This window comes from Charadrius vociferus, unplaced genomic scaffold, assembly GCF_000708025.1.
Source record: "Charadrius vociferus isolate BGI_N301 unplaced genomic scaffold, ASM70802v2 scaffold11, whole genome shotgun sequence".
Lineage (NCBI taxonomy): Eukaryota > Metazoa > Chordata > Aves > Charadriiformes > Charadriidae > Charadrius > Charadrius vociferus.
The window spans coordinates 117,928-130,679 of NW_009646846.1; the positions used below are offsets into that span (position 1 = coordinate 117,928).

At 34.6% G+C, this 12,752-nt stretch overlaps 1 protein-coding gene across 1 annotated transcript in view; it reads right to left on the reverse strand.

Annotated features, from left to right (window-relative positions):
- Positions 1–12,752, reverse strand: part of MYCBP2 (MYC binding protein 2, E3 ubiquitin protein ligase) — a 192,288-nt gene that overhangs the window by 48,246 nt on the left and 131,290 nt on the right. The window contains 4 exon segments of the mRNA XM_009894032.1: positions 3,055–3,216; positions 6,584–6,709; positions 10,715–10,847; positions 11,734–11,958. Coding sequence (XP_009892334.1) covers positions 3,055–3,216; positions 6,584–6,709; positions 10,715–10,847; positions 11,734–11,958 — 646 coding nt within the window.

Consider the following 12,752-nt stretch of genomic DNA (forward strand, 5'->3'; position numbering starts at 1 on the left):
TGTCAAGGAATTAAATACATGACAAGAGCATCTCAATTTTGTCTGTCCCTGTGAAAAAGAAAACAATCTCTCAGCTTTTTTTCCTGTGTGTGACCATGCATGAAAATTTGCAAAGGAATTCAGTAGGACAAAACAATCAGCCCTTCACAGAGTTCTAGCAAATAACATAAAACTGAGTGACACAGTTCCCCTTTCTTTTTTTATGTTATCCCTTCTGTAACAAGTTCTTTGACAAAACACACAGGACTCTTGTTAGTTTACTTATTTATGATGTAAAAAGAATAACAGAGACTCTTCTCATCTTTTTAAGCATTATATCTGAGGAAGTGGTTGTCCAAAACTGTAGTCATTCCGCAGAAAAATAACCAGACACTGTATCTGAAGATAGAAGTTGTGACAAGCTGTTTCCCTCCTCAAATGAATTTGGAAACCAAACCAAATCCCAAGCACAGAAAGCATTCCTCAGAAAGAACAGCTAGTTGCAAACTCTGCTAAACAAAAACTACAATCTATCACCGGCACAGAGTATGTTTTACAATCGGACCAACATTTTTCTTCCTATTATAAAAATCTAAATTAAGGAAATAACTTGAGAGGACATTTGGCATGACCCTAACTTTCCTCAGACTCATGCTTCCAAATAAAATTTCTCCCCAGGAGGACAGGTATCTGAGGAAGAACAGAAAATGTAAGACTTTCCATCAAGACCGGTATTTAGTATATAATCTCTGCAGCCATGGAAATCTAGGCTCACCCAACTTTTTTCAACTATTAGACTATCACTAGTCCCTTTATATAGCAGCTATTGACTATAAACATAAATTTTAATTTTTAGATCTAACTTTACTGCAGAAAGCACTTAAGGACAGAGCACATCATTTGAACTAAAACTAAGCATGTCCAGGGCAAATATCCAAGTGATTTGATATGGAGCCTTGGGATATGTTTTTTAATAGATTTAACTTTTAATTTCATGTCTGATAACAGGAGGCTACAAAGTGTTTTGGAAATAACGAATGAAAATTGCACACTTAAAAATAGTTTATTTTACAGTTCTATTATAGCTGCATCAGGGTATAACACAGATCAGAAACCACGCAGCAGAATTCAACCTAAATAGAACTTTTCTGCCTAATATTTTTATTGCATATATGCCTTACTATTCTAATTAATCTTGTATTGCAAATTAATCCATTACTTTCTAATATGTAAAGTTTCAAGAAATATAGCAATAATAGAATAACTGCTTAAAATAAAATGTTTAATCTAGACAGTCTTATACCCCTCATAATTTCCTTGATTATTAACTGAAGTATATGAATATAGTCTTACAGGCCTCCCTGACAATCTTCTGAATTTGGATGAACTTGTAAACGGAGGATTAACAAATTCGCAAAAGACTAAGGAAGTTAAAACAGGAAATTTTCTCCCAAATAATTCTTAAATTTTGATAGTGAAAACAAAAATGTTAATGTTTTTCTCCTTTATGTATAATTTGCATTATTTGCATGGAATCTTAAATCAGATAATAAACTGTTTGGAAGAAAGTGCTTGTATCAGATCACAGTTAGTGCAACAGTATACCAGTTCTGGTTGACAATTTTTGCCCAGCTGGAAGGGCAAATAACCATATTGATTGCGATTTTGTACTACGCTAAGATCCCAAATAGGAGACAAACTTGAAAATTTTTTCCAATTTCATTATGATTTTATTTCATAGACTACCAGTGCTCCCCCTATCTGACGAAAAAGGCTTCCTTTTGAATCGGGGATCCTTATTAAAACACAAACCATGGATGTAGCTTACTGAACACAGTTTACCTACATCTGTTGGATTGGCAAATACCTTAAGCAAGATCTTGCTGGACAGCAAATAAAAGACGACAGCTTTTCATACAATACAGATCTAAATGCTAAAGAAAAAATAATCTGAAGTTTGAGATAATATAATTAGGGTTATTTTTGATGCAAAGCTGAATAAGAAACTCTTGGCTTTACTACTCTGAACAAGAGAAGAAAATTAAAAATGATGGGAATGAATATACAATTGACAAATTCTCAGTGATGGTTCGCTGATGCTACTGGCAATCAGCTGTTTTATCTGAGTACATTTTGGAATATTCTGCTTTTAGGATGTTGGTTTAAGTCCAGCGTAAGTACAGAAGATCACTGACAGAGCATTTCGGATAGTCTTTATAAAGTTAATTAGATATTTTAATCTAGTGAATTCTAATGAAGCACTTCACTGTCACTTCAATAGACTGAGCTGGATAGATCCAGGATGGCATTGACATAGAGACTGAACTGACTGACAGGGTCCCACAAGAAAGAACCGAGGTGCTTCTGTAGGACAGTTTATGGGAGATGGGAGAAGACTAGTATTCCTTTGACCCATGCCATACCTATTCTGTATGTAAGGAAGAATGTACTGCAATATTTGCTATCCGTCGTGAATGCTGAGCTCTTATTTGTCATTAATCAAAACCTAAACAGTTTCCTGTCCTCCCATCAGTAATCAGGTTAACTGCCATTCAACCTCTAGGTGCAAACTTTCACGTCCATGCCAATCCTATGAGCACCCAACAGAAGACTACTAAAGCCTTTCTTGTGAGTAGTGCCAAGTTGTTCCCACTTTCCAGCTACATCCCTAAAGTTAGAAGAGGTGACAAAAAAAGGAATTTAGGAGGAAAGAAAATTTAGTAACTATGAATTTACTGCAGTCCATTTTTGATGTTAAAAGAATTATCAACATTTTGTACCATATGAAGTATTTACCTTAACTATAAACCCAGCGTTGCATAAAATATTGGAAATGCACTTTCATGACTTATCTACACTGCAGAACACACATAAAAGCAAAATATTGTCAATATTGAAATGTAAGTATACTTCTTTAGGAGCATTACCTCACATGCTTCTGAATCATGAAAAACTTAACAAAAAAAAACCAGAAAGGTGCACTGAGGGATGATTAGTAGCTGGTAAGCAACTGAGAACAGCAATGTCAAAGCTGCAGAAATGGACTGATGAGGCAGGTAAGGCTGACAAACTTACTCTGAAGCTGTGGCTGAGGCTGCTGGAAGGAAAGGGGCTGTCCGAACACAAATGGACTGTGGACTAGGGAAGAGGGAGGTTTTGCAGCTTGATCAAAGATGGAAGGAGCTGGGAGATTTGGCCGTGACTGAATGGAATTCAGTATGGCACTCAGTTGGTCACCTGTAGTGGGCAAAACAGTCAAAACTACAACCTGTTACTTGTCATTCTCCAGAAAGGCAGAGTAAAATGGTGCTCAATTAAAGTTTAAATGATGATAATAGAGAAAGGTCATAAATCTTATTTAGCCACATACAACTCCGGTTGTGGCTAAACATAAAAATCTCACCCCATGCATGGCAATAAAGTTACTGAAAAGTACAAGCAGGGTTTTTAAGGATTATGGATATTTTACTGCAAGTATTTTAAACATTTCAAAATAGAGATTTATATTCGTCTCGCTAAAAAATGAACAGCAGCCAAAGAAAAAAGAGAAATCCCTAGCATTTACAATAATACACACATGCAACAGAACATGCAGAAAAAGATTAGAAAAACTGATGAGAGGGGAAAGATAACATGTAATCAGGCTTTGGCAAGTGTGTTTCTGTGCCAAGGCTTCGGTAAATATTTGCTCATTTTTGCAAATATCTTTAAAAGCATTCTGTCATGCTGTTTTTCAAGATCAGATTGAAGATAATTTTTTAAAAAAAGTACCACTTAGGATCTGGAACTGGTTTTCTGAAGAACTACATACATTTGTTGTGAGGCAAACGAAAGCCTTAAAAAAAACTAGCATGTTAAAAATAGAGTTTTAATTTCTGAATGCCAATTCTCAAAAACTCTATATGAACATTAGAAATATAGGAAGCCTACAGTAAGACGGCAGAGTTTATCAAACCATATCATAACTTGAAGAATACGTAGTAATATGAGCTGGGAGACACCAAGAGTTTGAGAGCGTGTCAGATTTGAGCCATCACCAAGCAAATCCTAACAGCATCACTTTATTCTGCAAATGCATATCATTTTGACAGCATCCTAGAAATCCTAGTAAAAAAAAAACAACAGCTAATACGGAATTTACAACTCACTGAATCTACAACATTTTGGGGTGATTATTAATTCTCTTTTCATGGAGTTACAGAAAGACCAGTGGGTGTACAGAACCTGTATTACTTGAAGAACTCCAAAATTAAATTTTGCGCTTATTTTCTTGATATTTTGGTTTCAAAATTAAGAGAACAAAAATACCAGAAAATAGCGGGAATGTCTTTCTAAATAATCATCTACAGGTATCAATAAATCAATTCTATTATTCCACTGTTTCGTAAGTAGTATACCTAAAAAATATTGGAATCAGTGCTTGGGCAGCAATCATTCCTACCTTAATAATCCAGAAGTAATTGACATGTTTGACAAACCACTTTTATCCTTAAATATGACAGGTCTATTTCCTAAAATAAGTAATTATTTTTAAGGGAAGAACATCTGAGAAGAGGTTGAAAGTCATCTGCCCACAATAATTAAATATAGAGGTTGGTAGGGCCATTCATGAGGAATATTAAAGACTTGCCTGAAATGTAGAAGGCTGGAATAGAGAAGACATAGCTAAATCAAACAGAATGATTGTGGGAGTTATGTCTTCTGCCTTGCAAGTAATACCATAAACACAGACCTATTACATGGGGATCTTTACATTTGACCAGCAGTTTGAAACGCTCATAGATGGTGACTGAATTTTCATTGAAACTAGTGCACCCCTACAAAAGTTCTTTTAACAAACAAGCACCTCCAAAAGAACTGTTTCATTCAGAAATTCCCCTAAGAGGTCATGCTTGTGCATTCAGGTTTTTTATTTTCCACAAAACTCAAAGCTTATCTTAGACCTGAGAATGCAAAAAGATTGTATACAAGTAATGATACAGCTGAAGAATTCTATTTTTGGGAAAGTAATATAATTATTCTTTCAATACAGTTGCCAACAACTCTCCAGTCCTGAGCAATTCAGACGGAATTACAGCATATGGAATGAATAAAGTCATCTAGCTGAGTTGCTCAGTCACACTAAACATCACAGCTTGAGGGTATGTTGAGAGAATAATTCGTATAAAATGATATGGAATTCAATGCCAGGAGCAGCTTCCAAACTTTCTGTGACTGTAATATCCCAAAGAAACACCTTAGAAACTGTTTAAGATAGGATATAGTAAAAAAGAATCACAATGTCTTCAGAAACTAAGACACCTATTAATATAGCATACCCATCTTTAAGATTCTATCTTTGGACAACACAGGAAAAAACATTCTTTTCTTAATATGCTTCTGCGGAAAAAGAATAGATAATACTTTTGCACTATTACACAATTGATATTGAGACAAAAGCTGTAATACTGCCTCATGCGCTGAACATCTTAAACTCTTCCACTTTTGTGATTCAACCATTACTTTGAAAGGAGTATAGCTAAACTGCAAAAAGCAGCTCTGTATAAAAGGCCCTATAAAACAAAAGGAAAACACTTTTTCCAGTCTGTCCAAAAAAAGGGTTTCCTATAGCAATGCATGGACAAGTATGAACAGCTTCTTTATGCAGTAAAACATTGTGAAATTATATAGAACTATTTCATGTTATGAAAATAACAGACTATAACATTTCGGAATATTTTTTCCCTCATCTATTATCATTTAAAACAAGTCTTAAATCAAGTTATTTTATTTAGGAGACCACTAAGAATATATGCTGGTGTTAAAAATACACAGCACGACTTAGGCCCACATTTGTACTGGCACGGACAGAGTACAGTGATGTAAGAGTAGAATGACAAAGCTTCGTGTTTCAGTAATATTTCTCAAAGACACCTGCCTCAGCAAAATTGCCTTCTGTATTATTAAATCTTCTAGATCTAATCAATGAATGAACAGAAGGCAAGCAGTCTGAGTTTACTGTGATGGCTTATATGTATTTACATCTTGCCAATGGAATAAACCATGGTTAAAAGAAACAATTATTTTATGTCAGTAAAATTAACAAGGTTTTATTTATTTCCCAGCATTTGTAACTGGTATCTATGTGACTGAAAGGTTTACAGGTTTACAACTGCAATCTCAAATGGCATCTTTTATCTTGTCATCCCATTAAAGGCACTTAAAAAATGTCAAGACAGGTGACAAGTGTTTATAAATGTTTCTGATCATTTTAAAACCCATGTTTTCTAAATCAAGTAATTTTTTGTATCTTGTTTTACAAGTATCTATTTTTCATTTCTTCATTATAACTTTGTGTCTACTACAGAAAGCCTCAATGTAACTTAAAAATCATTATGATCCTTTTTAAACAAAGTACTTAGACTGAATTAAATTAAAGCAGACAAAAAAAAGCAGTTACAAAACTAACTACATGTTTTGTAAAACCCCTTGCAATTCCTTGCACTGCTGCTTATGTCTTTGGGAGGACATCTGATGGTGCGTAAAAGAATAAGAAATTATTAACAGAAATATAAGCAAAGTTAAAAAAAACATAATTTTCTAAACTGTGAGTGTAAAAACATACCTTTGTTATTTCCAAGGCCATAATCAAACCCTTGTCCATTACTACAGCTTGTCCCCTTACTGAAAGCTTGTATTGAAAAAGGACTTGGGGGAGGAGTCTGAACATTTTGATCTAGAAGGACTTGCTCTGTAAAAAAAGCACATCACTTCAGAATTAGACCTTCTTAGTAACTGATTTACATTGGAAAGATGAGACACAAAGCAAAGGAGCAATATTGTTTTCCCTTAGATAGCACTCTACCACTCTACCCCATTCTCTTCAGAAAGAAAAGCACATCTCTTCTTCAGAGATCATAATAATAAAAGACGGAAGACTTGATACCACACACACTATTTTATGTTTGACTAAGTTGCTGCCAGCTTTGCTATCTTATGCCAGTTAGGAACAGGCTTGACAGTTTGGTTTTTAGTAACATCCCATCATTCAATGTTCATTCTTTGGACAGCAATTGTTGAATTCATTTGAAAAAAGAGGGTGAAGAAAAGATAGTTTTCAGAGTGACAAACTCAGAGCCAGTAGATTTTTAATCCTGGCTAGCCCCTTAATTAGTTCACGGGACATAAGACATTTTTTCCCCTGACAGATTTACTCATATCTGATACTGAGTACTACAGTTTTGCTTTCCGTATGCTACTAAAAAGACCTCCAACTAAAACCAACCCGGGGCCTTTCAAAATATCCATAACAAATAAAGAGCCAAGGTAAATGAGACACAGAATCCACTTGACTATTTGGATTTAGGGATTCACAATAAATCTTCCAAATGAAGGTTAAAAGCTCAAGTTGGCACCTTGAACAACTTTTCCTTTTTTTAAACGTACTAAAGTTAATGTAGATTCAATTAAAAAAAAAAAAATAACAACTCAGCTCTAAGAGCCATTTTTAGAAAATTGTATCTCAAGCCAGAACTGCATTTCAGAGTATGAACTTTTATATAACAAATATAAACAAATTAAAAAAAAAAATCACGGAGAAGGTTGGAAATTTAAACTCAGTTTAAAAAAAAGAAAGAATCTAGAATTTCCTGAATTATAGGCAACTCTAGATCTTCCTGTAGTGTTTCAGCTAAAGTATCTGGATACCTGCCTACAACCTTGGGCATTCAGTATGACTTTTGCTCTGTCTCTGACAAATCCTACTTCTTTCTGAGAATTTCATTATCATTTTAGTAAATAATGAAAATACAAAAGCAATCTGAAAGATGGTATTATTTATGGATAAAATACAGACAGTTGCGAATCTAGTTGGAGCTCCTCCAAATGCTAATTATTTCCCTTAAGCAAAAGCATTGAAACTGATGACAGAGTATTCCTAATTAATTTCATGGCAAACAAAAGCAGTTAGTTTAAATCATTTTCAGATGTGGCTTAACATCATTAGTTTTACTTTGTACTAAGATGGATAAAGAATATAGAATAGATTGAAATATTTTACTAATTGCACCAATAACTACTTAAACTCCTTTAGGCAGATGCACAAGAGACATCTATCTTCACCCTACTTCTAAAGAAAGAGACTCATCTAGAAAAGAACAGAGCCAGACATGTCAAGGCATAGGACTTGCATCAGAAGTTCTAAGATGGTATCACAATGCATTGGGGATTGTAAAAATCCCACTACAGAGTTCTGTCCTCAAAGCTTGGAACTTGTATTTTTGTTCTTCTGTGAGAACACCGATATACTTGAAGACGTCCCTCAATAACTGCACTTAAGTATCAAGAAATTGAAGATGGACCTTCAAACGAGGGTTTTGTTTAAATTCTTCCAAATTTAGCAATTCTGTCTTAAAGCACAGACATACCTTGAGGAATCGTTTCTCATCTACAAAGGATAAAATAAATAAATTACTGAAGCTGAAGACTATTCAAGGTATACAAAATACTGTCAAGTGACTTAAATGCAGACTATACCTATTCTTTAAAATACTCTTGAATGGAAATATTTTGCACACTGCTTAATTTATTAACTTCAGAGAAATTATTTTCTACTGGAGAAGCAAACAGCCTCATAGTAGGATAGAAAATGATGACGTTAACAACCCTATTACTGAATACGTGTGCTTTCAACAGTAAGGTATAGTTCCAATTCACAACGACTTAGTTTCTAGAATTGGCTTGGGCTCTTTGAGCATCCCAGAACTTGGCATTATCAGACATAACTAAAAATGGAGAATCTATTACTTCAAAAAAAAAGATACTGTGCTAAGTGTTAAGTAAACACTTTTTTCTTCACAATTTATACATTTTATGAACAACTCTTGGTTATTCCCCTTCTTTGCAGAATGTTTTATACCTTAAAGTCAAGCAGCAACAGCCTACAACAAATACTTACATATTAGCAAGGAATTACTTTGTTTTAATATGGTAATGTGATGATAATTATCAGAGTATCTAGGTGTGAAGTAATTTTCAGCACAGAATGTCAAAATCAGAAAAAGGGCAGAGAGACTGCTATAATGAACAATTAAGAGGCTGACAATAAGTGCTATCTAAAAACACAAGCAGAATATGACTGCTGAGGTAGAGGTTTTTCATGAAGACATCTTTTGGAAAACGGATGCATTAGATCCCATAAACGGAGTGGGAAGATTATAAATGTAAAATGTCCAGATTTATTCAGAAAACAGAGAAATACATGTTGAAGAAAAAAAGAGAAAAGGCGGCTTGAAGAAACTAACTCTTTGAGTGAGTTGAAACAAACCAACCTTTACGGAACTCTATCAAAGTTTTAGTATCAACAGAAGAATCTCAAATATTTCTCTGAGAATGCCTGTAACAAAATCATGATAATGAAGATCCATAGTAATTTTTAGTAGACATTGGAAAAACAAGAGGAATACACTGGACAGCTGGGATGCTGTGTCCAGTTTTAGGCTCCCTGTCAGAAGACAGACTGAAATGAGTTCAGCAGAGGCCACCAAGAAAGTCAGGGCAGTAGAGCACACAACACCTAAGGAGAGGCTGAGAGACCTGGATTTACTCAGTCTTAAAAAGAGAAAGCTAACACGAGATCTTACTGCTTCCCTTCAACCACCTAATCAAAGGGTTCAGGGAAGATGAAGTCAGACTCATCTCAGAGGTTCACAGTGATAGGACAAGAGACAATACACAAAAGTTGTAGCCTGGGAAACTGTGGTTAGGTATTAGGAAAATTTTTCACCATGAAGGCGAGTCAAATACTGGTACAGGTTGTCTAGAGAGACTGGAGATAGTTAGAAGTTGACTAGACACAGGCCTGAGCAACCTGATCTAGCCAATCTGCACTGACAGGGAGGTTGGACAGATGATGTCCTCCAGAAGTATAAATACTGACAGATCACTCCCTGTCTCACCTTTTAAGGGAATATAAGTAGCCCATAATCTTGCAGAGGAGAACCCATCCAGATTGGCTATCTGCTAATGAAGTAACAGTTTCAGAATACCTCAAGTTGTTCATATGAAGCATTCAGAGTGAAAGAGATATTTTAGACCAGTAATGGTAGCCTGTTTAGAGGGAGATCAACAAGAAGGATGATTTGGGGGGGGGGGGGGCGCAAGAAAAAACTGTGTATGCTAACATTTTGTTTATGTTTTCTTTTATTATTTCTAGGTCTTACCCAATCTGAACATGAATTATCAGCACAGAAATTTTGCATTTCAAGAGAATGCAATCATACTTTGCTAACTAGAATAATTAACTATTTTGATGTTAATTTTAAATACAGTTCTAAAAACCTGTTAACAGGTTTTTAACAGGATGCTCTGTGACAGAATTAACGAACTTAAAATCTAAAGGAACAGAAGTAATTCATTCAAATCTGCTTTTCATAGAGACACAATGTAGACCAAAGAAAGCTAAGACAAATGCACACTTACTTATTTCAAAATTATCCCCATAGCTAAAAGAAGGACAGTTAAAATATGATCCATAACTGGCACAGAATAAAACATGGGGAAATACTTTAACTGTTCTTTTAAAAAACACTTAACATTTATAAACAACTTTGAAATCCAACTGTGTAAAGTAACTCAAATGAAAAGTCTAAATTAATGTTATACCTGTTTAAAAATCACTTCCTTCTCTATCTGTCCTGTTTAGATCGCTTATTTTTTCTAAGTTAATTTAAAAAACCAAAACAAAACAACAACTTGCCATCTTCATGTCGGAGGTACTGGTTTCCACCTCTGTCTCTAGCTAACGACCATGCCTCGCCTTCATCACTTTCACAGAACTCTACCATGCTGTTCTTATCCATCTGCACCCACGTACCTTCTGAATTAGTCACCTGATGCACACACATAAAAAAGCATAGTTTATTTACTGTTCAGGTAATTCAGTAGCAGGATTCAGCAATTATCGTATCTGAAAAACATACTTATTCCAATCTTTATATTATAAAGCAAATGTTAAAAAAAGTTTCTTAAATTAAGGCCACAGGCTGAGGCAGATTGAAGGACCAAAACCATTTATGGCATGTTTACAATTAGGTATATTTCTAAAAATCTTAGACCTGTTTATGTTCAGAAGAAGCAAAACACCAACACCACAACTTTAGAACATCCAAGCAAGCTTGAAGGAGATATTCACCAAAATATGCCTTTCTATTGGTGGCTGCAACAGTAGAATTATAATACCAGGATATATATGAAAAGTTTGTACGAGTACTAATTTTGTTCCTGACATTATATTTAGGAAATAGCATGACACACTTCATCCTTAAGCCCTTCCTAACCATAAAACACCACAGCTGGACAACTGGGAACAATAACAACAGTTCAGCAACTGAACAAATGAATACAATCAATACAGAGAAACAGAATAATTGGTTAGGTCCTAGAAAAACATTTTTTCAATGCAACAAAATTCTTTCAAAGAATGACAAAAAAGTAGAACAAGAAACATCATTTTGTAAGGAATACTGTAACAGAAATATGTAAGCAAGCATACATAACTGCAGTACAATTTTAACATTATTCCAATCAATGCACACATCTAAAAGGCAAAAGACATAATTGCATTAGTATATATAATATAAACCAAGTTCAAAGGTTAGTATTTATCATGAAGGTTGGAAAAGCAAACCTGTACAGGGGCAGATTCTTTTGTTGTGTTTATTACTGTTATATACTGGTATCTATGAAGACATGAACTGAAGCTACAAGGATCCATACCTCGCCCACTGCCTTGACTTTGTTTCCCAGAACTAACATTCCAATTGGGATACCTCTAAGGTTAGGGCAGCTTCTGATGTTGTGACCTGACGGGCCAGTCTTCACTACCTTGTACACTCCAGGTCCACCTCGGAGGAATGGCATATCTTGTTCTTGCATCACTGCTTCCTGTGGGCAGTGTGAATTTAGGTCTTTGAAAAAATCATCAGTATTAGACCTAGATTCCTGAGAAGTTAAAAGAAGGCAAAACAAAACAAAACAGAATAAAACCTATTAATAATACCTTTGAACTCTTTAGATAAGAAATACTTATTTCATGACTACAATAGCGAAGTTGCAGAGCTAAAAGAGATACTAGTTACATTGCTAATTTTAGCGTGCAACAATAAACAACTAACTACTAGGAAATTGCACATTAACTGAAAAGTCATCCTATTACTCTCGAAACAAAAGTGGTATAAATGTCACCATTTATATAAAAGGAATATTTCACATCTACCATTAAAGACAAATTATTTGCTCTAACTGCTTTCCCTAAACCATGTTTCATACTGACACTTATAGGGGTTACACACTCATTCCTCCTGCTGTATTTGTGAAATTTTGTGAAGTTTGGGACTACGTAAAGGGAATGTGAATATTATCTCTTTCCAAATGATATGCTTCTTTTTTGATTTCACATTTAGAATACATTGTTAACTTAGAGTAAAGGTAAAATTACAACAAAAAGTAACAGCAACACCATAGGTTTTTAAATGCACATGTAAATATTGGTGCATATTTATTATTTTCACTATGACAACAAAGATAGCCTGCAAATTTACTTCACCTGGTACCAATTAGAGCTGAAAATATATACCCAAATCTGAACTGAGAAAACACTTTTTGAGATTCCTACCGAGAAAAACTGGCAGTTACTAAAAGAAGAAGAAGAAATTTATTAACATAGATTTTTCAGCCAGCCATAACTTAATAAAAAAGCTATTGTACAGAAAATATGAGGGACGGGAGCAATGTGA